Raw genomic sequence first — 27,702 nt, forward strand, 5'->3', positions numbered from 1 at the left:
CCCGTCCAGTGATATTCTTCCTAATATCCAGAAAAGGAGAGTTTGATGTTAGTCCAAATATAGCAAAGGGTGTACAGCCCGCTTGTGGTATTGTTCTTAATATTTAGGGAGCAGAAGATAATATTCCCAATATCGAAGGGGGTGTTCACCACTTCTGTAATATTGTTCCTAATATCCAGAAGCTAAGCAGATGATATTACTTTCAATATCACAGAAAATGTCCACACCCCCTTGTGATATTGTTCCTAATATGCAGGGGAAGAGAGGATGACGTGAGTCTCAACATCGCAGGGGGTGTACACCCCGCCTGTAGTATAATTCCTATATCCAGAGGAAGAGGGAAGATGAAGTTATGCCCAATATCGCAGTGGCTGTACACCCACCCTCCCGGGTGATGTTGTTTCTAATATCCAGAGGGGAGAATATATTACTTCCAATATCGTAAACACCTTGAGTGTACACCCCCCTGGGATAGGGTTTGTAATATTTAGGAGAGGAGAGGGTGATACTACTCCTGATATCACGGGGTGTGTTCACTCTGCTGTGAAATGGTTTGTAAGATCCGTTGGGGAGTGGATGATAATACACCCCATATCGCTGGGGAGTGTACACTCGCCTGTGATATGGTTCGTAACATCCAGAGGGGGAGAGGATGATATCACTCCCCATATCGCAGGGGCATGTACACCCCCCTGTGATATGGTTCATAACACTCAGGGGAGGAGAGGGTTATAACACTCCCCATATCTTTGGGGTTGTACAACTCCCAATATCGCAGGGTGTGTACACCCTTCTGTGATATTTTTCATAATATCTAGGCGGGAAGAGGACGATATTACTCCCAATATCTCAGGGGTTGTAAACCCCCCTGTGATGTTGTTTGTAATATCCAGGGAAGGAAGACGATGATATTACTCCCAATATCACAGAAGGTGTATACCCTCTGTGATATTGTTTGTAATATCCAGGGTGGTAGGGGATGATATTACTCCCAATATCACAAGGGGTGTACACCCCCTGTGATATTGTTTGTAATATCCGGAAGGGTAGGGGATGATATTACTTCCAATATCACAGGGGGTGTATACTCCCCTGTGATATTCTTCAAAATATCTAGAAAAAAAAGGGGATGATATCACTCTCAATATCGTAGGGGGTGTACTCCTTCCTGTGATATTGTTCATAGGAGGTGTACGTCTGCTTGTGATATTGTTGGTAATATCTAGGGGGCGAGAGGATGATATTACTCCCAATATCACAGGGTGTGTAAACCCCCTGTGATGTTGTTAATAATATTCAGTGGGGGAAGAAGATGATATTACTTCTTCTTATTAGACAAAGGGATGATATTACCTCCAATATCGCAGAAGGTGTACACCCTCTGTTACATTTTTCATAATATCCAGGAGGGGAGCAGATGATATTACCCTCAATATCACAGTGGGAATACACTCCCTATAATATGGTTTGTAATATTAGAAGGAGAGGGGATGATATTACATCCAATATCACAGGGTGTGTGCACCCCGCAGTGATATTGTACGTAATATGCAGGGAGAAAGGGAATAATATTAGTCCCAATACTGCAGAGGGTGTACATTCCTCTATCATATTGTTCGTATTATCCGGGGGGGCGGGGATGATATCACTCGCAATATTGCAGGAAGTGTACACCCTCTCTGATACTTTTCATAATATTTAGGGAAAGAGGGGATGATATTACTCCCAATATTGCAGTGGGTGTACACCCCAATGTTATATTGTTCATAATATCCAGAAGGAGATAAGATGCTATTACTCCCAGTATTGCAGGGAAGGTACAAACCCCTGTTACATTGCAAGGGTTGTACACTCCCCTGTTCATAATATCCAGGGGAAGAGAACATATTACTCCCAATACCCTCATATCCTACGGAGATATTACTCCTAATATCACAGTGGGTTTACATCATATGACTACACCCTGTTATACTATTCATTATATCATAGGGAGATATTTCTCCTAGTATCACAATGGGTGTACACCATGCATGTATACCCTGTGATATTATCTGTAATATCCTAGGAAGATATTACTCCTACTATCACAGTGGGTATACACCATGTGTGTAGACCCTATGATATTATTTGTAATATCCTGGAAAAATATTATTCCTATTAACACTGTGAATGTACACCATGTGCATATACCTTGTGATATTATTTATAATATCCTAGGGAGGTATTACTCCTACTATCACAGTGGGTGTACACCATATATGTACACTTTTTGACATTATTTCTAGTATCCTTGGAAGATATCACTCTTAGTATGACAGTGGGGGGTACACCATGTGTGTACACCCAGTGATATTATTCACAATATCCTAGGGAGATATTGTGAATATCACAGTAGGGGTACACCATGTGTGTTCACCCTGTGATATTATTCATAATATCCTAGAGAGATACTACTCCTAGTATCACAGTGAGAATACAGAATCTGTGTACATTCAGTGAAGTTATTTATAATATCCCAGGGAGATATTAATCCTAGTATCACAGGGAAGGTACACAATGTAAGTACACCCTGTGATATTATTTCTAATATCCTAGGGAAATATTACTCCTAGTATCACAGTAGGGGTACACCATGTTTGTACACCCTGTGATATTATTTGTAATATTCTGGGGAGATATTACTCCTAATATCACAGTGAGTGTGCACCTTGTGATATTCATAATATCCTAGAAAGATATTACTTCTAATATCACAGTAGGTGTACAACATTGTGTACACCTACTGTGATATTATTCATAATAACCTAGAGAGCTATTACTCTTAATATCACAGTGGGTATATACAATGTTATATAATTAGTAATATCCTACAGAGGTATTACTCTTAATATCACAGTGGGTGTACACCTTGTGTGTACATCCATTGATGTTATTCATAATATTCTAGGGAGATATTACGTGTAATATCACAGTGGGTGCACTCTGTATGATGTTATTTATAATATACTTGGCAGATGTTATTTATAATATTCTTGGCAGATATTATTCCTAATATCACAGTGGGTGTACACCTTGTGAGTACAATCTGTGATATTATTCGTAATATTCCAGGGATATATTAATCCTAATATCACAGTAAGTGTACACTCTATGATACTATTCGTAATATTCTAGGGATATATTACTCCTAATATCACTGTGGGTGTACACCCTGTGATATTATTTTTAATATTCTAAGGAGATATTACTCCTAATATCACAGTTGGTGTGCACCCTGTGATAATATTCATAATATTTTAGTGATAATATTTTTTAATATCACAGTCAGTGTACACCCTGTGATATTATTTGTAATATTCTAGGGAGATATTACTCCTAATATTACAGTGGGTGTACACCCTGTGATATTATTTGTAATATCCTAGGGAGATATTACACCTAATATCAAAGTGTGTGTGATATTAAGTGTAATATCTCCCTAGGATATTATGAATCATATCGAAGGGTGTACAGGCACTGTAATAGGATATCGCCCTGTGTGTATACCCACTCCGATATTATATGTAATATTCTAAGGAGATATTACTCCTCATATAACAGTGAGTGCACATCTTGTGTATACCTTGTACACTCACTGTCTACACCCTCTGTGATATTAGGAGTATTATCTTCATAGGATATTATGAATAACATCACAGTGAGTGCACACGCTGTGTGTACACCCACTGTGTTCTTAATATTCTAGGAAGATACTACTCTTAGGAAGATGTCACAGGATGTCTACACATGCTGTACATTTTCTGTGATATTAGGAATCATATCTCCCTAAAGTATTACAAATAATGTCACATGATCTCCACACATGATGTACACCCCCTTTGACATTAAGAGTACTATCTCCCTACGATATTATGAATGATGTCACAGAAGGTGTCCACAGACAGGGTACACCTTCTGTGACATAGAAGTAATATCTCCCTAGGATATTATGAATAATGTCACGAGGTGTCCACAAACATTGATCACCCCCGTGACATTAAGTGTAATATCTCCCTAAGATATTACAAATAATGTCACAGGGTTTCCACACATGGTGTACACCCCCAGCGACATTAAGAGTAATATCTTCCTAGAATATTATGAATAATGTCACAGGGTTTCCACGCATAATATACACCCCCTGTGACATTAGGAGTAAGATCTCACTGTGTGTGTGTACACCCACTGTGATATTATTCATAATATGCTATGGATGTAATACATCTAATATCATAGAGGGTGTACACCCTGTGTGTGCACCAATTGTGATATTATTTGTTATATCCTAGAGAGATATTACTCCTAATATCACAGTGGGTGTAGAGATATTACCCTTAATATCACAGTGGGTTTACATCATGTGTTTACACCCTGTGATATTATTCTTAATATCATAGGGAGATATTCCTTCTAATATCACAGTGTGTGTACAGTCTGTGATATTATTCATATCATAGAAATATATTACTCTTAATATCACAGTGAGTGTACATCATAAGTGTACACCCTGTGAAAATATTCATAATATTTTAGAGATATATTACTTTTAATGTCACAGTGGGTGTACACCCTGACATATTATTTGTAATATCCTAGTGAGATATTGCTTTTAATGTTAATGTGACTGTACACCCTGGGATATTATCTATAATATCCCAGGGAGATTTTTCTCTTAGTTTCACAGTAAGTGTACACCCTGGGATAGTATTTGTAATATCCTAGGTAGATATTACTCCTAATATCACAGTTAGTGTGCACCCTGAAATATTATTCATAGTATCCTAGGAAGATATTACTCCTAATATCACAATTGGTGTACAGCCTGTGAAATAATTCATAATATTATAGGGAGATATTACTCCTAATATAATATCACAATGGGTGTACACCTGTGTGTGCACCCTGGGATATTCTTTGTAATCTCCTAGGGAGATATTAATCCTAACATCACAGTCAGTGTACACCCTGTGTGTACACCCGGGATATTATTTGTAATGTCCTAGGCAGATATTATTTTTAATATCAGTGTATGTACACATTGTGTGTACACCCTGAGATATTATTTGTAATGTCATAGGAAGACATAATTCCTAATATCAACATGGGCATACACCCTTTGTGTACACCCTGAAATATTATTTATAATGTCATATGAAGATATTACTCCTAACATCACAGTGGGTATACACGCTGTGCATACACCCTGGAAAATTATTCGTAACAACCCAAGGAGATATTACTCCTAATATCACAGTGGGTGTACACGACATGCGTTCACCCTGTGATATTAGTTATAACATCATAGGGAGATATTACTTTTAATATCGCAGTATGTGTACACACTGTGATAATATTTCTAATATGTTAAGCAGATATTGCTCCTAATATCACAGTGGATGTACACCCTGTGATATTATTCATAATATCTTAAGGGGATATTACTTCTAATATCCCAGTGGGTGTACACCCTGTGATATCTGTAATATTTTAGGCAGATATTACTTTTAATATCCCAGTGGGTGTATACCCTGTGTGTACATGGTGTGTTATTATTTGTAATATTTTAGGGAGATATTACTCCTAATATCCCTGTGGGTGTATACCCTGTGTGTATACCCTGTGATGTTATTTGTAATATCTTAGGGAGATATTACTCATAATATTCCAGTGGGTGCACACCCTGTGTGTACATCCTGTGATATTATTTGTAATATCTTAGGGAGATATTACTCCTAATATCCCAGTGGGTGTTCACCCTGTGTGTACACTCTGTCATGTTATTTGTAATAGCTTAGGGAGATATTATCCCTAATACCTCAGTTATTGTACACCCTTTGCATTCAGCCTTTGTTGTCATTTTTATCATCTTAAATAGATATCACTCCTAGTATTTCAGTGGGTGTACACACTGGATGTACAACCCGTGATATGATTCATAATATCTAGAAAGATATTATTCCTAATATTCCAGTGGATATACACCCTGTGGGTATGTACTCTGATGTGGCTATAACGGATATCATGGATATCATGCAAAATATCATCAATATTTTATTAATATCATAGTATGTTAAAACTAGGTATTATAAATATCATGGATATTTCATTAATATCTTAGTGTGTTAATACTGAGTATTAACATTTGTTATTATAAATATCATGTATATTTTATTAATACCATAATGTGTTCACACTGTGTTAACACTACATATTATAAATATCAAAGATATTTTATTAATATCATAGTGTTTTAACACTGGATATCATAAATATCAAGATATTTTATTAATATCGTGTGTTAACACTAGATGTTATAAATATCATTGATTTTTTAATATCATAGTGTTTTCACTAGATATTATAAATATTGCAGATATTTTATAAATAACAGCACTGTGTGTTAATACTAGATATTATAAATATGGATATTTCATTAATATACTGTGTTAACACTGTGTGTTAATACTAGATATAATTATCACAGATATTTTCTTAATATCATAGTGTGTTAAAACTAGACATTATAAATATCATTATATTTTATTATTATTAGTAATATCTCAGTGTGTTAACATTAGGTATTATAAAATCATGGATATTTCAATAATATCACAGTGTGTTAACACTAGATATTATGAATGTCATTGATATTTTATTAATATCGTAGTGTGTTAACACTAGATATTTTGAATATCATAATAACTGTGTTAAAACACAGGATTAACACTAGATATTATAAATATCAGAGATATTTTGTTAGTATCATAATGTGTTAACACTAGATATTATAAATATCAAATATTTTATTAATATCATAGTGGGTTTAACACTGTGTTTTAACTCTAGATATTACAAATATCAAAGATATCTTATGAATATCATAGTGTGTTTACATCAGATATTTTAAATATCATGGATATTTTATTCATATCATAGTGTGTCACCACTAGATATTATAAATATCATGGCTATTTCATGAATGTCATAGTATGTTAACACTCTGTGTTAACTCTGGATATAGTAATTATCATGTATATTTTCTTAATATCATAGCATGTTATCACTAGATATAAATATCATCATATCTTGTTAATATCTTAGTGTGTTAACACTAGATATTTAAAATATTATGGATATTTCATTAATATCCTAGTGTGTTAACACTTGATATTATAAATATCATGGATACTTTATTAATGTCATAGTGTGTTAACACTATGTGATACATTACATATGATTATTATGGATTTATTATTAGTATCACAGGTGTTAACACAAGATATTATAAATATAATGGATATTTTATTAATAGTATAGAGTGTTAAAACTGAATATTTTATTAGTATCATAGTGTGTTAACCCTAGATATTATAAATATGGAAATTTTATTAATATCATAGTTTGTTAACACTAGATATTATAAATGTGGAAATTTTATTAATATCATTGTGTGTTAACACTGTGTATAAACACTAGATATTATAAATATCATAGATATTTTATTAATATCATTGTGTGTTTACATTTATAAATATCATAGGTATTTTATGGATATCATAGTGTGTTAACACTGTGTGTTAACTTCAGATATTATAAATATCATAGATATTTTCTTAGTATCATAATGTGTTAACCCTGTGTGTTAACACTGTATATTATAAATATCTTAGTTTTTTTTAAATATCATAGTGTGTTTACACTGTATGTTAACACAAGGTCATGTAAATATCATACATATTTTCTTAATATTCATAGTATGTTATCACTACCTATGACAAATATAAAGATATTTTCTCAATATCATAGTGTGTTAACACTAGATATTATAAATATCATAGATATTTTATTAATATCACAGTGTGTTAAAACTAGATATTTTAAATGTCTTAGATATTTTATTAATATCACATTGTGTTAACACTAGATATTATAAATATTATAGATATTTTATTAACATAGTAACACTGTATTAACACTTGATATTATTATAAATATTTTAGATATTTTATTAACATAGTGTATTATATATGATATTATCTATATATATGCTATATATCTATGAATTATCTCTGGAAAGGATATCTGATAATATTAATTATATCTGGGGAGGCTACAAGAAGCCAAGGATGATAAGAAACCCTAAATTTCACTTTATACTTGTTGATGTTACACAAAAAAACTTTTTTTCCCTCACCTCCCCCCTCACCTCCCTCCAAAGAATACTTTACCATAACCATTTAGTGCTTAAAAAAATACCCAAATCTTTTTCATCCATCTCTTGGCTGCCTTCTGCGTGTAGGCCCTCCTGTATGTGACATCCCATCTTAGAAAATCCTGAGGGATAAGTGTTGTGGACATCGAGAGGACGAGAGCCCGCTTGCTTTTCTGATCCTGTCCTGTAAGATGTCGGTGTCAAGTCTTCCTTAAAGGTTTGCTGTGGAAATGAAATAAATTTGTACACGTAAAGCACAAGAACATGGAAGGTGCTTACTAAATGTTACTTATCTTTACTTTCTCTGCCTTGGTCCTCTCATACCCACTCCTGATTTTAGGTGATTGGGTGGAAATGGCCATTGAACATCATACTCTACTAACAAAGACCATTTGAGAGTTAGATTAATCTCTTTCCCGTTTCAACAACAGGAAGAAGCCCCACAAATCAAGTATTTCCCTTGTTCTATACCTTGTCATTTTGTTGCTACTCCCACCAGCCAAAGAGGGAGGAAAGTTTCTTGGTATAATTAAAATGTTATAGGCTGGGTCAGGGGGGCTCATGCCTGTCATCCCAGCACTTTGGGAGGCTAAGACGGGAGGATCGCTTGAGGCTAGGAGTTCAAGACCAGGCTGGGCAACATAGTGAGACCCATCTCTACAAAAAAAAAAGATAGCCAGGCATGATGGCATCCATCTGTAGTCCCAGCTACTTGGGAGGCTGAGGCAGGAGGATCACTTGAGCCCGAGGGTTTCAGGCTGCAGGAAGCTATGATCATGCCACTACACTCCAGCCTGGGCAATAGAGCAAGACTGTCTCTCTGAAAACCAAAAATTGTTATAGAATATAGAGTTGAATAACTTTTCTGGAATGAGAAAGCTCTCATTTTAGATATCCATTCATTCATTCATTCATTCAATAGTGTGCTGGATGCCAGGAATTTAATGGTGAGGAAAATAGACATGATCTCTGCCTTCTGAAGCTCAAGATCCTCCCTCTATTTTTAAAAATCAGGTTTATTGAAGTATAATTGATGTACAGTAAAATTTACTCTTTTTAGTGGAAACTTCTGTGGGTTTTGGCAAATGTGTAACCAACACAATTAAGATCTAGAACATACTGTCTCTCCCCTCCCAATTTTCTTGTGCTCCTTTGGAGTCAACAACTCTCCCCCAACCTCTGGCCCCTGGCAACCACTGATCTGTCCTCTGTCCATGTGGATTTGTCTTTTCCAGAATATCATATAAATGGACTAATACACAATATCATCTTTTGCGCCTAGCTGCTTCCACATAGTTTAACATTTGAGATTCATTTGTGCTGTTTTGAGTAGTACTGGTGAGTGGTACTCCACGGTACCAATGGACCTTCTTTTTTCTTGGAGAAAGAGTCTTGCTCTGTTGCCCAGGGTGGAGTTGCAGTGGTACAATCACAGCTCACTGCAGCCTCCACCTCCTGGACTCAAGCGATCCTCCTGCCTCAGCCTCCTATGTACCTGGGACCACAGGCGCAAGCCACTGTGCCCAGCTCGTTTTAAAATTTTGTGTAGAGATGGGGTCTCAATACATTGTCCAGGCTAGTCTCAAACTCCTGTACTCGAGTGATCCTCGAGTCGCAGCCTCCCAAAGTGCTGAGATTACAGTCATGAGCCACTGTGCTTTGCCTCAGATGGACCACTTTGATGCCATGCTGGGGACAAAGAAAGAAAGAGAACAACTCACTTTGACCAAATTGGCCCTGAGCTGATTGAATTCACTGGCTAAACTACATTAGTTTTCCTCCCATGGGGCCCAGTTAGGTCTGGGGACATAATTTAGTTGTAATAGGAAGATAAAAATGTCACTTCCTGCAACCTAATCTGTGGATTGTGAAACTCACATTCACTTGCCAATTACTGTTTTTGTCTTTTTGTTTTGGGTAATATGGCCCCAGCTGGCCTGTAAATGAGCAAAGGCCCCACTAAAAGTCCCTCTCCCCAGGCTTTATGCCACCAGTTGAGGCTGCAGCTGCCTGATCTGTCTCCCTCTGGAATTTTCCTTATGACAGAAAAATAAATTCCTGCTTGGCTAAGCCACTGTTGTCAAGTATCTATTACATGCAGCCAAAAGCAATCCTAACTGAGCAGGGAGATGACTGGCTCCTCTCTTTCTGCTCTGCCACGCACAGCATGTGGTTTTTGTCCTACTCTTCCCAAGGAGGTTTTGTATTTTATATTGCAAGTTCCTGTGTGCCAGGGGCCTCTTGATATTCTCATTCGAGGCAGGAAGGCAAGGGTAGAACAAAGAGCAGACACATCACTGAACGCCTTCGCTTTTTATTAGGGAACATCTTTTCCAGAAAGCCCATCATGTGTTTCCATTTTTAGCCCATTTGCCAGCACTTGCAAGGGTTCTCTGGCTGCAAAGGGGTCTGGATAAGCGAATGTTTCTCACTGAATCCAGGAGAAAATCATGGGAGGGGTTGAGTGGACACTGGGTAAGGAACCAGCAGCACCTACCGGAACTGACTTTGGCCACACAGGACGATGATCGGCTGCTCCCTGGAGTGTGTAGGGGAACTCGGGACTTCTTGCCTGGAAGCCTTCTGCAGCTACAGGGGCTTCTGTAGGAGGGATCCTGCCTCTGGATCCCCCTGGGAGACATGGCATAGGTTTCCACCACTCTGGGATTTCCAAACCCATGAAATGCAAGGAGCGGAAGGAGGGTTCCTCTGTTTCCCTATCCCCATCCCTAGATTCTCCCTGGGAAGGAGGATGGGCAGGGCTGCTTCTCAGAGCAGGAAATCCTGTCATTTGTGACATGGATGAGCCTACAGGACATTTTATAAAGTGAAATAAGTCAGGCCCAGAAAGACAAATATCTCATGATCTCACATATATGTGGAATCTAAAACAATTGAATTCATAAAAGCACCGAGTAGAATGGTGGTTACCAGAGGCTGGGGGTGGGGGATTGAGGAGATATTGGTCGAAGGGTACAAAATTTCAGTTCGTCAGGAGGAATAAGTTCCAGAGATCTGTTGTACAACATGGTGACCATAGTTAGTAACAATGTATTGTGTTATTGAAAATCACTGAGATTTTAAGTGTTCTCACCACAAAAAATAAGTATGTGAGGAAATACAAATGTTAATAGTTCAATGTTTTAAAATATACACGTAATTTCAAAAGATCAGGTTTTACATAATACAGCATATACCATTCTTGTCAATTAAAAATGAGTAAGTAATTAAAAAAAAATAAGTGCAGGAAAAATGCAATAAAAGAAAGACACCGTCCTGTCCCAATTCTTCCTTTGGTAAAATTTGCCTGTTTAAATATGAGTATTTAGGCTAGGTGCAGTGGCTCATGCCTATAAGCTCAGCACTTTGGGAGGCCGAGGTGGGCAGATCACCTGAGGTCAGGAGTTTGAGACCAGCCTGGCCAACATGGTGAAACTTTGTCTCTACTAAAAATACAAAAACTAGCTGGGTGTGGTGGCATGGGCCTGTAATCCCAGCTACTCAGGAAGCTGAGGCAGGAGAATTTCATGAATCTGGGAGGCAGAGGTTGCAGTGAGCTGAGCCCACACCACTGCATTCCAGCCTGGGTGGCAGAGTGAGACTCTGTCTCAAAAAAATAAATAAATAAACAAATAAATATGAATATTTAAGGGATTTTATTTACTGAATTGATTTTTATTTATTTTATTTTATTTTTTAAGCTTCTATGGGTACATAGTAGGTGTATATATTTATGGGGTACATGAGATATTTTGATACAGGCATGCAATTTGTAACAATCACATCAGGGTAACTGGGGTATCCATCCCCTCCAGCATTTATCATTTCTTTGTGTTACAAACACTCCCATTTATACTTTTTTAGTTATTTTTAAATGTGCAATGAATTATTGTTGACTGTAGTCACCCTGCTGTGCTTAAGGTTTTTTTAAGTGAATTAATTTATAGACAAACTGTAGACAACAATAGTCCTGGTGATAGGTGGGATTGTGAGAAATTAGGACAGGGGCACACAAATTATTGAATTTCAACTCTGTTTTTCTCCTTTCAGCTATCATCCCTCCTGTTATATTTGCATCTTCTCTGCACACCTCCACCTGTGATGTCTTCCTAGGACTCTCCAATGTGTCTGGCCCTGACCAAGCTTTTTGCTCTAAGTGTGGCTTATCTGCGATGTCTTTCTCCCTAACATCCAGTTCCAACCCCTTTGCGGGGTCCAAGGGCTCCTGGAGGAGGAGATGACTTCTGGGGCACAGCAAACCAAGATGTGTGCTCCCCAGAGCTGACTTGGAAGCTGTCCGGCCCCTCTGCATTCACCCCAGCTGCCCATGTGCACCAGGCAGCAGGAGGGACAGCCACTGCCAGGCTGCCAGCCTGTCCTTTGCTGTCTGTGTCTGTGTCAAGAGTGAATGAAGTGATAAAACCAGGAGAGCAGTGTGCTGTGAAAAAGTTAAAGGTGAGTGCCAGCTGCAGGTGGAGAAGAGGCGGCTGCTTCCGGGGGAGCTGGATCCAAGGGCTTAGCTACGAGCCCCAAGCCCCGTAAAACTCAAGCCTGCCTTTAATTATGAGAGGGGCCCCCGGGGTTGTTGGGATACCTCTTACCTAATCTTGTTAGAACATAAAGCTGATTTATTTTGAAGACTCCTGGCTCAATGCATCCACCAGCTCCCTTCTGGAGGTGCCCAGCGCCTGGCCTTGCTACCTAATACCACTCACCCTCTGCCATCTCCCAAGGTTCATAACTCAAATGGGGAAGCCACAGGCTAAGAGGGGCCTCAGGAGTGATGGGATGAAGTCAGAATTTTAGAGAAAGAAGCCTGGTAGCAGCGTGGGTTGGGGGAGTGTTGAAAGTTGGGACCAGCTGAGAAATGCGGTAGTTGTCCACAGTCAGAGTGAGGGTGGGAATGAGAGTGGTTGAAGACAGGGCCAGAAGTGGACCCCAGAGAAGGAATAGCACACAGTGACACAGAGACTGTGCATGGGGTATCCAGATGACACTGTCTGATAGGTGAGAGATGTCAGGGCCATAGATGGGGGGAGAGGGAAGGAGAGCTATAAGACCCTTGAGTAACATTGGTGTTGTTACTATGACCAGGATCTATTATATACAGCCATGGCTTTGATTTGTCAGTGTTGAAAAGGGGACATTACTCTGAAAGTTTGTCCTTCGGAGACGACAAACTTATTTGAATTGGAGAAGAGAGTTGGCAACCAGCTCATCTGGTAGTCAGGCAGAGAGGGAAAATTAAACACAACATCAATCCTTTCAGGCAGAAATCCTGGGCGGGAGGAAGAGCAATGTTGGGAACAAGGGGAGAGAGGAGAACTTTCCCAGAGGGCAAGAGGAGGGTGCTGCGCTGAGTGCAGGCACTCAGGAACAAAGGCACTTGATGTGCCCCACAGAGCAACTGCACCAACCCCCAAGCCGGTTCTGGGTGATGAGTGGTTGGAGACAAGGTCAGAAGTGAATCCCCGAGAAAGAAAAGCACATAGGTGACACAGAGTGTGTTATTCCTGTCACTCCAGGAAAGGAAACATGAAGGGCTGCTTTGATCAGAGGCACCCATGTGGCGGGTTTGGGGATATGTTCCCCCCATCATGGAAAATGAAGTTGCAGATGAAATGGAATCTGCGCTGCAGTTGAGCCAGGTGTTGAGAGTGACTTCTCACTGAGCTGAGGGTCCATGCCCATGAGCACCATTGCCATGGGTGTCCCTGACTGGGCTTCTGCACCCTGGGCCTTTTCCATGCTCCATCATTTGGCTGCCTCTACTTGGGCACTTGTCCCTCAGATCCATTCCCTGAAGATTCGCTCAGTTTGGTCACAGTCCAGCCCTTCTGCCTCTTGCAGACAGCCTACTGTGATCACTCCAGCCTTTGCTAACCTCTGCTTTCTGAGAACTCCAACTGCACGCAGCAGCGTGGGCATCATGTGTTCCTGGGATCATGTGTCCCAGGACAGTAGGAATGTCAAACATCCTGCCTGTGCTGTCCTCACCTGCTTCTTCCAGGATGGGTCAGATGGTCCCTGTTATACAGACAAAGTATGAGTCATCAGAAGGGCTAGTGTCCCTCTCCTTCTAGATGGTGTAGTCTGTCTGGGCAGCAAGCATACTTTTCCTGCAGAGTAGGGGCTAGAAGCACAGGCTCCGGAGTCAGAGGGACTGGGGACCAGGCACCCAGACACACTGACCTCAAGTGCTGCATCTCCAGGATGGTGCTCTGAATCCCCAGCCCTGGTGTGTGATGACAGTTACATGTGAGAGTATGCTTAAACTGTTTCCTTGGCACAGTTCCTGGTGCTGATTCCCACCTCCATCATTCTACAGCCCTGGACAAGTCATCGTTTGTCTCAGCTGGATCATCCAGGCTGGTCCCTGGGCATGAAGGCCTAGTGAGGATTCAGTGAGGCCATGGGAGGCCACTGCCTTGTGAACTGGCAGGGCCTTACTGTGTGGGCCTACAGAGTACTGTGGGTTCTGCTAGACCAGATGCTGGAGCTGTGGGCCTTTTGTTACCTCCCAGTTTGATTAAGTTTCATCTTACACAGTGAATTATGTGCATTTCCTCTTGGGCTCTGTGCTGGCTGGGATAACTGAGGGCCTGCTATGGAGATCCTGGAACCCTGACTTTCACAGCGGCTGTGAGGTGGACGTACTCTAAAGCAGCGGTCCCCAACCAGTTTGGTGGAAGACCAGTTTTCCACAGAGAGGGGGAAGGCATGGTTATGGGATGAAACAGTTCCACTTCAAATCATCAGGCATTAGTTAGAGTCTCATAAGGAGCATGAAACCTAGATCCCTCACATGCACAATTCACAACAGGGTTTGCGCTCCTATGAGAATCTAATGCCCCTCACTGATCTGACAGGAGGTGGAGCTCAGGTGGTAATGTTCTCTTGCCAGCTGCTCACCTCCTGCTGTGTGGCCTGGTTCCTAAAAGGCCACGAATCAGTACCAGTCCATGGCCTAGGGGTTGGGGACCCCTGCTATAAAGGCACCAAAAGCTGCTTGCAGGTAAGGAAGAGCATCAACCCCACAGAAAGCCCTGAGGGGCTGCCTTTGAACTCTCTCTATGTATGGGTAAGGGCAAAGGCTAGCACATATTGTGGAATGAAGAAAGCAAGTTGCAGTGAGAGTTTCCCTTATGTAAAATTAGTTCTATCCATCCATGTCTACAGATGCACATGGACACAGGGGCAGGCCTGGAGCCACGTTCACCAAGCCAGAAGGGATACGTATAGTCAGTGCACCTTCCCAGAGTGCAGATATTCTCTGTCACCTGCATGTTCTTGCCATATCTGATTATGACCTGTAATACAGATATTTAAACAGACTCATCTTTTTATTTAAAAAAAATCTACTCACTCTTGTCCCAAGCAAAAATATCTGAAAAATCATGGCTTAGATGTTGTATTAGTCTATTTTCACACTGCTGTGAAGATACTACCTGCGACTGGGTAATTTATGAACAAAAGAGGTTTAATTGACTCACAGTTCCACATGGCTGGGGAGGCCTCAGGAAACTTACAGTCATGGCGGAAGGTGAAGGGAATTAGGTACCTTCTTCACATGGTGGCAGGAGAGAGAGAGTGTGCAGGGAAAGCTGCTATTTTAAAAACCATCAGATCTCGTAAGAACTCCCTCACTATCACAAGAACAGCATGGGGGAAACCACCCCCATCATCCAATTACCTCCCACCAGGTTCCTCCCTCAACATGTGGGGATTACAATTCGAGATTAGATTTGGGTGGGGACACAGAACCAAACCATATCAGATGTGGTAACTATATTTTTTCTAACATATATTACATAAAATATATTACATTAATTTGCTACTAAAATAAAAACAGTTAACCTGTGTGTCATCTAAAATCATTTTTCATATAGTGCTTTTGTACAACTGGCAAAGTGATTAAACACTTCGCTTCAGAATCCAACTACCAAAATTTGAATTCCAGCCCTGCCATTTGCTACTGTCTATTACTCAATAAATTCTTACCCTCTCTAAACCTCATTTTCTTATCTTTACATAGGGATGATCATTGGTAACTACCTGATAAGATTATTCATAAGAAATAAAATAATCAATGAAGAATGACTAGTGTAGTTTCTGGCACAGAGTAACCACTCAAATAAATGAGACTGTTAAAAGTTGGTTATTAGGGACTTCTGCTTATAGTCATGGTGAGGTAACTGATACTAGATTTGCCCTCCCACTATAAACAACAAGAAAACTGAATAAAATAAGAAACCACTATTTAAAGATGATGGAAAACAGAAAACACAGGACAATGATCCAAAGAGAAAGAGAACAAATGAGGTGAGCCCTAAAATTACCTCAGCTTTCAACCTGAAGGCATTCTTTAGAATGTAACAGTGTATTTGACAATTTCACTGTACACAATTAGATCTCAATAAAACCAGCTAAAAAAAAAAGACATAAAAACCCCAAAATATTTAGAGACAAATTTAATATAAATTTATATGAAACTGCAGAGGACCTAGAATGTATTTTTGTTTATATTGTAAAAATATAAAAATGTATTTTAGAAAGAGCGAAGTTGGCAGACTATCCTAGCTATCAAGGAATATAGTAAATTTATAGCAGCAGTGCTCAATGGGGCCAATTTTCCCCCCAGGGAACATTTGGCAAAGTTGGGAGACATTCTTTATTGTCATTACTCTGGAGGGAGGAGAGCAGTATGATATTGGCATCTAGTGGGTAGAGGCCAGAGATGCTGCTAAACATCCAACAGTGCACAGGACAATGGCCCGAAACAAAGAATTATCTGGCTCAAAGTATCAATAGTGCCAAGGCTGAGAAACTGTGATCCACAATAAGGCAGTGAGTAGAGATCAATGGAACAGAACAAAGAATCCAGGTATGAATCCACATGTATATTACTGATTTTTGACAAATATGCCAATGTATGTCAATGAGGGAAAGAAAAGTCTTTTCAGCCAGTGAGGCACAATAGCTATCCAAATGGAAAATATAGATAAATCTTGCTCCCAAACTCAAATAGCATCAATGAACTCAAGTGGAATCACAGGCCTAAATATAAAAGCTGAGGCTATAGAACTTGAAAAATAAGGCAGGAAGAAATGTTCACAATCTTATGGTAGGCAGAGATTTCTTAGATAGCATACAAAAAACACAAATAAAAAATAATAAATTAGATTCCATCAAAATTTAAAATTTCCATTTCCTGGAAAGACTTTGTTAATAAAATAAAAAGTCAAGGCACAACCTGGGAGAAAACATTCACAATACCTATTTCTGACAAAGAACTTGTATCCAGCATACACAAAAAGCTCTTACAACTCAACAGTAAGACAAACAATCTTATAAGAAGTGGGCAAAATGAAGGTCATAGCATGATAGCCTAAGCTCACTATGGCCCATTCTTCCCACTTACTATACCAAAAACTCTATACAAAATGCAAAAACTAGCTACCCGAGAACTCTAAAAAGTAAACAAAAACATTGTGGAGGAGAGGCAAAATTACTTGGACTTAAGACAGTGATCCATGCAGGGGAGAGTTTCCCAGGTTTGTTCTCTCTGTTTCTCTCTCTCTCTCTCTCTCTCTCTCTCTCTCTCTCTCTCTCCCCCTCCCCCTCTCTGTTTCTGTTTCTTTCTCTCTCAGCTTTGCCCAGAAGGCACATTCTAATTACACAACAGCAATGCAGTGGTGGCAAAAGGATGGCTACTCTAGAAGAAATCCAGTATTTCTGGTCAAATGAACCAGGACAGAGACCCTGGAAGGAAACAAAGCATGAGGACATTCAGGAGGGAAGGTAGCCAGAAAAGCAGTCCTCTAATTCTGTGAATAAATGCCTACAAGTCTCAGCCTAACTCCTGAGTTATGCATGAGTGGGATAGATCTAAACCAGAATAGAAAAGCCTTCAGAAAGAACCCAACTAAGATTTAAACCGTGTGCACACATCTTTTTATCCTAATTGCTAAATAATGCATGCAAAAAACAGACCCAAATGAATACAGCAAATGCTTAGAGAACTGAAATTTGCACCACTGTAGACAAAAGACAAGACAGAACTTGCAGCTCAAACCTAACTAAATTGATTTCCTGATAAAGCTAAAACATCAGCTCTCTACAGAGGATTATGTACCTGACCCAAAGTCTACACAAAATGATATTCAAAATGTCTAGGACAATCTAAAATTACCCAGCATACAAATGACCAGAAAAATGTGAACAATTCTCAAGGGAAAAGACAACTAATGTCAACCCCAAGGTGGGCCATGTGTTGGAATTATCATCAAAGACTTCAAAATGCTATTACAACTACGTTCTGTGAGGTTAAGAAAAACACATTTGGCACAAATAAAAAAGTTCTCAATAGAGAAATAGCAACTATAAAAAAATAACCAAATGAAAATGTTAGAACTGAAAAATACGAAATCTGAAAAAAAATTTTCACTGGATGATTTCAGCAGCAGAATGGTGATGTCAAGAGGAAAGAGTCTGTGAGCTTAAAGATAGTTCCATATGATTTACACAATCTGAAGGACACAGAGAAAAGGTTAAGAAACAAATGAGCAGAGCCTCAGGGATCCATGGAAAAACATTAAAAAAAAATCTAACATACATGACATTGGAGTCCCAGAAGGCGAGAAGAAATAGGCTAAAAAAAAAAATTTGACAAAATAAAGATCTAAAGCTTCCTAAATGTGGTGAAAAATGTAAATCAATGTACTTAAGAGGCTCTGTAAACCCCAGAAAGGATAAGGTCAATGAAAACCATGCCTAGACACATTATAAAACCTTATCTATCACCACGTACAAAGCTTAAAGAAAAACATCTTCAAAACAGCTAGAGAAGAATGGCACACTACATACAGTAGAATAACAACAGGGATATATCCATGCAGTGGAATAGTGCTCAACAAAACAGGAACAAACTATTGATTCGTGCAACAGCATAGATTAATCTCAATAGCATTATGCTAAGAGAAATCATACAAAAGCATACACTTTAGGTTCCATTTATATAAAATTCTAGAAAATGTAAAATAATCTAGAGTGACAGAGAGCAGATCAATGGTTGTCTGTGGATGGGAATGGAGGGAAAATGGATTATAAAACTGAATGAGAAAATTTTGGGGGTTGATATAAATATTTGTTATCCTGACCAGGGTGATAGTTTCTGAGGTGTGTACATATGTGAAAATTGATCAAATTGTACACTTTAAATCTATGTAGCTAATTGTACTTTAATTATAACAATAAAGTTATTAAAATGGGAAAAGATGTGAACCCTTAAATGAAAATATACAAATTGGCAGTATGCACATAAAAGAAATGCTCAACATCATTAGTCATCAAGAAAATGCAAATTAAAACCAGCGTGGTATCTATACACCCACGAGAATGGCAGAAGTTAAAAAGCGGTGGTAAGAATGTGAAGAAACTGGAACTTTTACACATTACTGTTGGGAATGTAAAATGAATGGATCATTTTATATTCCATAAAATGGAAACAGTTTGGCAGTTTCTTATTAGTTAAACATACACTTACCATGTGATCAAACTACTCAAATCCTAGCTATTTACCTAAGAGGAATGAAAACTATACCCACTCAAAGACTTGTACGTAACCATTTTTAGCAGCACTATTCACAATGGAAACAACTAGACTGTATACACAGAAGGCTAGATAAGCAAATTGTGTTACGCCACATAACAGCATACTACTCCTCAATAAAAAGGAGCGAACTGTACCACAAAAAAGATGAATCTTAAAAACATAGTGCTGAATATTAGATGCTCACTAGGCACAAAAGAACATGCACTGTGTGATTCCGTGTATTCTAGAATAGGTAAAATGAATCTATAGTATCAAAAAGCACATCAGTGGTTGCTTGGAGTTGGGAAGCAAGAGAGCAGATTACCTGAAAAGAGGCATTTCTATATATTAATTCCGAGGTTGTTATTTGGTGTATAAATTCATGAACAGCACACTTTACGGTGTGTATAAATTAGACCTCAATGAAATTGAATTTTTAAAAGTTGATGACATAACATGAATTAAATTTATATAAAACTAAAGAGATCAAAATAATATGGTATTGGTACAAAGAGAGACAAAGAGATGGATAAAAAATCATAAAAATGGACAAGTTTGCAATAATTAAGAATTTAGAATGCGTCTATTTTGGTATTTCACATCAGGTTAGGGAAAAATAATTTATTCTTAAGTGACGTTGAGTCGAGTGACTATTCAAAACATAAAATAAGAGGCTTATCTATTACCATTTACAACAACTAAATTTGACATAAAGAGTTAAGTCTATACAAAAGAAAATGGCCCAGCAGTAGATGGGGACCAGGGTCTGAGGGCACAGAGTAGAGAGATGTGGTAGCCATGCCTGAGCCTGGAGAACCCGGCTGGGTCACTCCTGACTTGGACACCAGCCCTGGGGAAGTGTGAGGTCCTGGAGATGTCTCAGCCTTATGACCATCAATGGCATTCCAAGGCTTTCTTGCCTCAAGCCCTAAGGCTAGAAACTAACTAGAGCCCCCTTTTCAGGCTGGTTCACCTTCCTGTCCTGGCACTGAGGCTCAACTCTCCAATCTGCAAAATGGCATGACAGTGGTGCACTTTCTTACTTGAAGATTTGTGGAGAGGACTACATGACACACCACATGGGAACTGCCCTGGGCAGTAGTTAACACTTAGGAGCACCAGGCCTGGGAGAGGAGCTGGGGACGGTGGGTCTGTGGGAGAAAGCAGATGTCCTACATCATCAGCCCTCCCATGACTGCTCCACTTGTCTTGTGTCCTGCCAGCAAGTGACTGGGGAGGAGCCACAGAGGAGAGGCAGCTGAAAGCAAGTGACAAGGGCAGAGACTGGTGTCTCAGCCCCACCCTGAGCGGACTGAGGCACCCCAGAGAGCAGCGGCCCATGTAGCTCACTCCAGTTCCCTGGACTTGGGGGAACAGATCCTTGGGGCCCTTCCTGACCATCTACTGGAGGTGCTGAGTCACTCTCACAGTCTCTGGGCAGAAGTCCCAGGTGAGCTCACTGGCCCCCAGTCATGAAGAACTGATCAGATTCCAGAAGATGTTTGCATTCTCTTTGTTTCCCCTGAGTCTCCTGGGGAGATGTGGATTAAGCTGAATTAAGAGACAGGTGATGATCACAGGTGTTGGGTGCTTGGGTGGAGTCTCCATGGTAACAGAGCCATCTGGCTTTCTTGCCTGGCACCAGGCCTTATGACTTCATAATGGAATCTTCTCTCAGCAGGCAGAGGGGGGTTTGCCAGGGTAAAGAGGAGGCTGGGAGGAAGAGGCCTGCCGAGGGAGGCTTTGTCTTTTCAGCCAGAGTTTGACAATTAGGCTTCCTCATGTCACGATGTGGTGCTACTGCTGATCCCAAAACAGGATGCCGGAAGTGGCGCTCACTAGAGACTGTGAGTGGCATTATGCACCTGCCATCTTGCTGAGGCCACCCAGGGGAGCTCAGAGGACACCTGGCCTCCTTCAATCCAGGACTCACTGTTGAAGTGGAGCCGGGGCCCTGGCAGGAAAGAATGAGCTGTGGGAGGGCCACTGGTCCACCACAGGGAGTCTGTGCTGTCCAGTGCCCACTGAATGGCAGGAAGAGTAGGGCCTTAGGTGAGCCCCCCCGCCCCCGCCCACAGAGTGAACCTTGGCCATGGCAATGGGCCTCTCTCCCCAAGCTGCTCACAGGGTGGTGCTGGGAGAGCCCTCAAGCCTGTGCCAAATCCCTTTATCCCGACAAATAAGCCATCCAGCAAACCTACATGAATTAGTGTCCTAGGGCTGCCAGAACAAATTAACACAAACTTAGTAGCTTAAAACAACACACGTTTATTCTTTCACAGTTCTGAAGTCCAAAATTTCAATCTCAAGGTGTCGGCAGAGTTGTTTTCTTCTTGGGGGCTCAGCAGGGAATCTGTTCCTTCATGCCTCCCTCCTAGCTTCCTGTGATGATGAAATTCTTGATGTGCCTTGGTTTGTGGCAGCATCATTCCAATAGCTTCCTCCATCATCACATGACATTCTCCCTGTGTGTCTGTGTCAAAACTTCCCTCATCTTATAGGGACAAGCCATTGGATTTAGGGCCCACCCTGACCCAGTGTGACCTCATCTTAACTTGATTGCATCTGCAAAGATCCCATTTCCAAATAAGGTCATATCCACAAGTGCCAGGGCTTAAGACTTGAACATGTCCTATGGGGGACACACAACAACATATAATTCACAGCGAACAGAGCACAGGCTTCAGAGTGGGTCAGACCTGGGCGCTGCCATTTAGCCTGTCCCTTCTCCTTGGCACAGTGAGGTTGGAAAGGCAAGTCTATCCCGGTGGGCTTCCTAAGGATTACCTGAAAGAGAGGACCACAGAGCTCTGCGGAGTGTCTAGGAGTGGTAGAAACTCAGCAAAGATGGCCCCTAGCTGGGTCTCTGGGACTTGGAGGAGGGGGCCTGGTTCCTGCTCATCAGAAGCTGGCAGTCTATGGGCCAGTAGCCACTTACCAAGGAGTCTGGCTTAGGACAGGGACCTCAGTGGTCAGGCTGCCTGCAGGGAGTTGGGGTAGAGCATGGACCACAGGAGCATGTGTCAGAGGCGGGGACTCAAGGCCCAGGGGCTAGGGTGGGAGTTGGGAAGGCCAGGGTGGGAGTCAGGAAGGCTGGGGGCTAAGCCACCATTGGTTCTTCCATGGGACAGGAGTCCACAAGTGGAACAGCCTGGGGGCTTGCTCAGGATCAAAGGGGCCCCCTGCCATGTTCCTGATGGGCTCTGGGTCTGGCACAGTCAACGTGGGAATGAGCTGGCTTTTCACTACCTGGCACTCCGGGCCATGTGTCCCCTCTGGGCCTGGGAAGTAATTCCTCATTCCGCTTCTCCACCCTCTCCCCAAGACGTGACTTCTCCGTCCTATCACCATGGAGTCTGATAAAGACTTCGTTCCTGGCCAAGGTGTTCTCTTTTTGTCTGCCTCTTTCCTTCCCTCCCACCCTTCTTTCCTTTCTTCCAATACTTGGTGTCTACCATATGCCAGGGTTTTTCTAGGCCTTCGGGACACAGAAGTGATCTAGACAGATGGGCCTTGCCTTGGTGGAATTTGTAACTAACAGGATGAGAGATATTAATCAAGAAACCATACAGTCAAATATTTCACAGCAGAGGAGCGGGTGCTCTGAATGAGGGGTATGAGGGTGGTGGCAGTCATGAAGAAGGTGATGCCACTAAGCCAGGGACATTAGGGAAGTGACCTTAACCAAGCACTGAGGAAGTCACCACCTAGGAGAAAGGAGAAGGAAGAGACTCTGGGCAGAAGCATTAGCCCATGCAGAGCCCCTGTGGCAGGAGGATGCTTGGCAAGTGAGATGGATCAAGAGAAGGCCTGTGTGGCTGGACTGGACAGAGTGAAGGGAATATAAGTTGGACTGAGAGCCAGCAGACTAGTTGAAAAAGTGTCAGTTGAGTTCCTATTGTGAAGGAGAGGCACCAGACAGATAAGACAGATAAGACCACCCCACACATGAAGCAGGCAGACCACACAGCCCAGGAAGAGCATGCCAGTGATGAAATGATCTGGAGTCACCCTGCAGGGAGGCTGGGGCTGGGAAGGCTCTTCTGAGCTGAGAGTCCAGGAGCAGATCTTGGCACAGGCTCTAAGGGAAGGACAAGTTTGGTGTGACTTAGGAATGGCAAGAAGGCCTGAGTGCTTGAGCAATCTAGCCATGGTTGAGGCCCATTGCTGGCTTTTCACAGAGGAGAACCACAGTCAGGTTTGGGCTTTGTAAGACCCCTCTGGCCTCCAATGTAGGCAGGGACTGGGGACAGAGCTGGTGTCGTTAGGAATTCAGGGTGCAGTAACAGATGGAACGTCCTTCTTTTCTCAGATGTGTCAGAACTGTGACGCTGAATCCGGAGCCCCAACCTCTTCTAGCCTCCTGGAGGAGGATGACCCAGGACCCTTGTCCTCCCAACAGCAGGCCACCAGTTCAAGGGACAAGAAGCCCCTAAGCTCCCTCCACCTTTCACATAGGGCCCAGGTGGCCTTGGAGTACCTGCCTTTCTTCTGCACCTATGGGTGCCTCCTGGAAGAGGAGGGGTTGGTCCTGCAGCCCGAGACACCGCTCCAGGAGGACTCAGAACTGCTCAGTGGGTTCTTCCCTTACTACCGCTCTGAGGAGGAGAGTTTGCCCAGCCTGGCCCTTCCTGGCTGGTCACACAGGGGCTCCCAAGATCTGCCCACTGAGAAGGAGGCACGGGCTGGCTGCTTCTGCAGGACAACAGTCAGGGACGAACGCTCTGTGAGTTGAGGAGGCCATAGAAGGTGGGGGGAGCAGCACTAGGCCCCCGCATCCTTCAAACCTCTCTGTCCTGGGGCCCAGACTCTAACAGGCCCCTGGACAGGCCCCTCTCAGGGCTGCTGCGGCCCTTGGAGCAAGGTGTCACTGGTTGGGAGCACAGACACTGCAGGAAGACTGTCCTGTTCAAGCCCAGCTTGACCACCTGCTAGGAGAGCGGCCTGGGGAATGTGGTTTCCTTATAAAAGAGAGAACAGCAGCTGCAACAATAGAGCCATTGTGAGAATTACATTCAACCACGTACCTAAAGTGCTCAGCGGGATGGTGAGCTCACAGAAACATTTATTTGGTCCTTATGACTTGCTAGGCTCTCAGACAAATGTTTCATTAGCATCATCTCATTTAATCCTAATAGTAATCCTATAAAACAAGCCGTACTATTATTCCCATTTTATGAATGAGAAAACGAGTCTCAGAGAAGTTAAGTGACTTGGCCAAGGGCACATAGCTAGCAAGTAGCAAACCTGGGATTTGACCCGAAGCTTGTGGTCTATAACATTCCTAATCACCACCATGCAGCTGGGCAGTGTGGCCCATGACTGCAGAGACAGAGGAGGCAAGGCGGGTGGGTTTTAATCCCAGACACACCCATCCCAGCAGGGTGCCCTTGGATGGGTGAGTGACATTGCTGAGTGCTTCCTGGGCTGTAGAGCAGACATGGGCCTGTCCTCTTCTGGGACTGCCACTGTGGTGTTGCAGGCACAGGCTGGTCCTGGGTATCTGGGCCTGAACCTGGGAGGTGGGCTTGCATCGGGCTGACCCTCCTGTTCCTTCATACCCAGGCTGCCTCGGCACACTAGGACCTCATCTCTGGGTCCCCACACTCACTGGCCTGCTGCCCCGTCCTGCAGGTCTCGGCAGGGTTCCCCCGTGACAGTGACCGGGATGCCCCTCTCTCCAGGGACCATGGTCTTTATGCCTCAGGATTTGTGCATTACTACAGAACCCCTGAGGAGGGGTTACACACTAGCCCTGGGCCTCCTGCCTTTCCATCTGGGAGCCAGGGGCCCTCAGGTGCTGCCCAGGGCTGGTGCAGTCACACCACGGGGAAGCCGGAGCTGACTGCAGCAGAAACCACTGGAGAGCAGGCCCCCAGCACCCACTGACTGTCGAGGGATGAAGGTGATTGGGGGGAGGCTCCCAGAGGTCAGTCAGTTTGCCCTGGGACCAGAGCTGGCCTGGGACCCTGGCACTCAGGCCTGTATTCTCTCTGTCTCAGTGCCCATGACCATGGATGAGGGGTATCCTACCCCCCTTACCCAGCAGAGCCAGCAGGAAGAACCCAACCCTTGGCAGATTCTCCCAGCCCCTCTCAGCCCACCAGGCTGCTCCCTGCCAGCATGAGGTGTCCCACTCCGCAGGCCTAGGGTTTGCCTTTCTCCTCAAGCAGCAGAGGGGAGAAACTCAGCCTGTGTCCCATGTTCAGCCACTCCACCCCCAGGAAGAGACCCATCCCGCCCCACGCTGCCACCTTCCTGTTCTCCTAGCTGGAAAAACTGCCACATGAGAATTGAACAGCCACACCAAAAGTGGCTTTGGAGAGAGGTGTCCATCTTGTCCAGCACTCTGACCTCAGACCATTCCTTTTGTAGCCTGACCCAAGCTCAGACAGAGGAAGCAGGAGCCACCTGAACAACTGAAGGGTGCAGACACCCAGAAACTGGTTTTGTAAATAAATCGTGCACCTTGGAGCTGGTGCACTAATTGGATGCTTTGGAGTAATACTTGCAGCTTCCATTTATTAAGCATTTACTTTGTACTAGGCACTTTACAGAGATCATCTCCATAATCATTGGTTGTAGGCACTGGTGTCATCTCCATTCTACAGCTGAGTAAACAGGCTAAGAGATGTTACATAGGGTGCCCGAGCTCACACAGCTAGCAGACAGCCGGGAACAGTGGAGCTGGGATTCACACCAGCTCTGTCTGACCTCAGGCCAAGTATTTAAGCACCTCCTCACTACATTCTTCCTCAGTGGGTCTATGCATAGCAAGAAATGAGCCATGTGCTCCCCTAGACCCAGGCCTCTCCTAGACCCATCTCGCTCTCTCTTTTTCCTCATTGCCTCTGCACCTTTCCTTCCCCTGCCCCTGCCCTTGGGTAGAGCAGGTAAGGATGGTGACTCTGCATGTGTCTGCTAGGCCCTACCTCCTTGGACCTTGTGGACCTGTTTTCTGGTGCTCCAGCCCAACTTCCAACCCCAGGCTCACCTGGTGCATGGCTGAAGCACACTGGGATTTTGAGAGTATGTGCTCATCCCACCTACTCCGGGACCAGGCACTTAGATGCTGATTCCTGTTTGAAAATCCTTTAGTGCCAGCCACACTGGCATGTCCCACGTTCACAGCCTCTCTGTCCCGTGGCGCTGGTTTTGTGTCTCCTCCCCGGGTGTAGGTTCTTTGTTTGCTTTGACACTCACACACCTCTGACCACTGGATCCCTGCTCCTCCACCCAATGGCTGCTTGTCTGGAATGCCCTCGCCTGCTCACATCCTTCCTGAGGGTGAGGACTTTAAGAAAGAGAGAAATCAATCGGTAACACTAGAGTTACATCAAAGAAATTCTTTTTAGAAAATCTATTTTTTACTATTTCCAAGGCACTCCTACGACTTCCCACTGGGTTTGGGGATTTGGGATTTGGAGTATGATGGGAGTATGAAGAAATAAAGGTACCCTTGCCAGGAAAACTCGGCTTTGTTCTTGGGGTGAGGCAATTGGACTGTTCCCTTTATTTTCCATAAGGCTGGAAAACTCTTCCCGACTCCCCTTGCATTCTCCCACCTGGTGCTGCTCAGGAGGTTCTCTCTGCCTCTGTGCCCTTCTCCACTGCTCACAACTTAGCTTGTCATTTTAGTTTGGGGCCTCATCAAGGAGCTGGCCTCTGTGGGCCCTCACTGCCCCCAAAGGAACAGACAGGTTGGGAGGTATCTATGTCTGTGGTACAAACTGGGGCCACTCCTTGTGCAGCCCAAGCAGGGTCTGAGCCATGTCCCCTCCTCTCTTCCCGTGTGTGTGCCATCCAAAACCCAAGGAAGTCCGAGAGCCCTGCAGTAGCCTGTCAGCAACCCCTTGGC

The 27,702-nt window shown here is 42.6% G+C and overlaps 1 protein-coding gene and 1 long non-coding RNA gene across 6 annotated transcripts in view; both read left to right on the forward strand.

Moving 5' to 3' along the window:
- Positions 1–13,155, forward strand: part of LOC117980384 (uncharacterized) — a 189,945-nt gene extending 176,790 nt beyond the window's left edge. Inside the window, exon 3 of the long non-coding RNA XR_008625436.2 lies at positions 12,302–13,155. This is a non-coding gene — a long non-coding RNA (uncharacterized LOC117980384). The remainder of the gene's footprint in view (positions 1–12,301) is intronic.
- Positions 13,156–14,859: 1,704 nt separating this feature from the next.
- On the forward strand, positions 14,860–27,433 carry LOC103783398 (uncharacterized). Of its 5 annotated transcripts, XM_057302349.2 has the most exons (4): positions 21,528–21,691; positions 24,157–24,570; positions 25,479–25,749; positions 26,220–27,433. In XM_057302349.2, the coding sequence occupies exons 1-3, from the start codon at positions 21,626–21,628 to the stop codon at positions 25,731–25,733; spliced, it is 735 nt and encodes a 244-aa protein (XP_057158332.1). In that variant the 5' UTR covers positions 21,528–21,625; the 3' UTR covers positions 25,734–25,749; positions 26,220–27,433. The 5 variants fall into 5 exon arrangements, 1 of the variants encoding a protein (XP_057158332.1); XR_008955615.2 differs by lacking the exons at positions 21,528–21,691; positions 25,479–25,749 and adding an exon at positions 14,860–21,411 and having other exon boundaries at positions 24,157–24,891; XR_008625439.2 differs by lacking the exon at positions 25,479–25,749 and having other exon boundaries at positions 21,528–21,896; positions 24,157–24,891.
- Positions 27,434–27,702: the final 269 nt, after the last annotated feature.

This window comes from Pan paniscus, chromosome 4 (genome assembly GCF_029289425.2).
Source record: "Pan paniscus chromosome 4, NHGRI_mPanPan1-v2.0_pri, whole genome shotgun sequence".
Taxonomy (NCBI): Eukaryota; Metazoa; Chordata; class Mammalia; order Primates; family Hominidae; genus Pan; species Pan paniscus.

Bases quoted from the DNA above. Each gene is read 5' to 3' on its own strand.
- LOC103783398 (XM_057302349.2), top strand. From the start codon at position 21,626: ATGTCACGATGTGGTGCTACTGCTGATCCCAAAACAGGATGCCGGAAG. The intron at 21,692-24,156 runs GTGAGTGGCATT...TTCTTTTCTCAG, and splicing joins AGTGGCGCTCACTAGAGACT to ATGTGTCAGAACTGTGACGC. The intron at 24,571-25,478 runs GTGAGTTGAGGA...CCCGTCCTGCAG, and splicing joins CAGTCAGGGACGAACGCTCT to GTCTCGGCAGGGTTCCCCCG.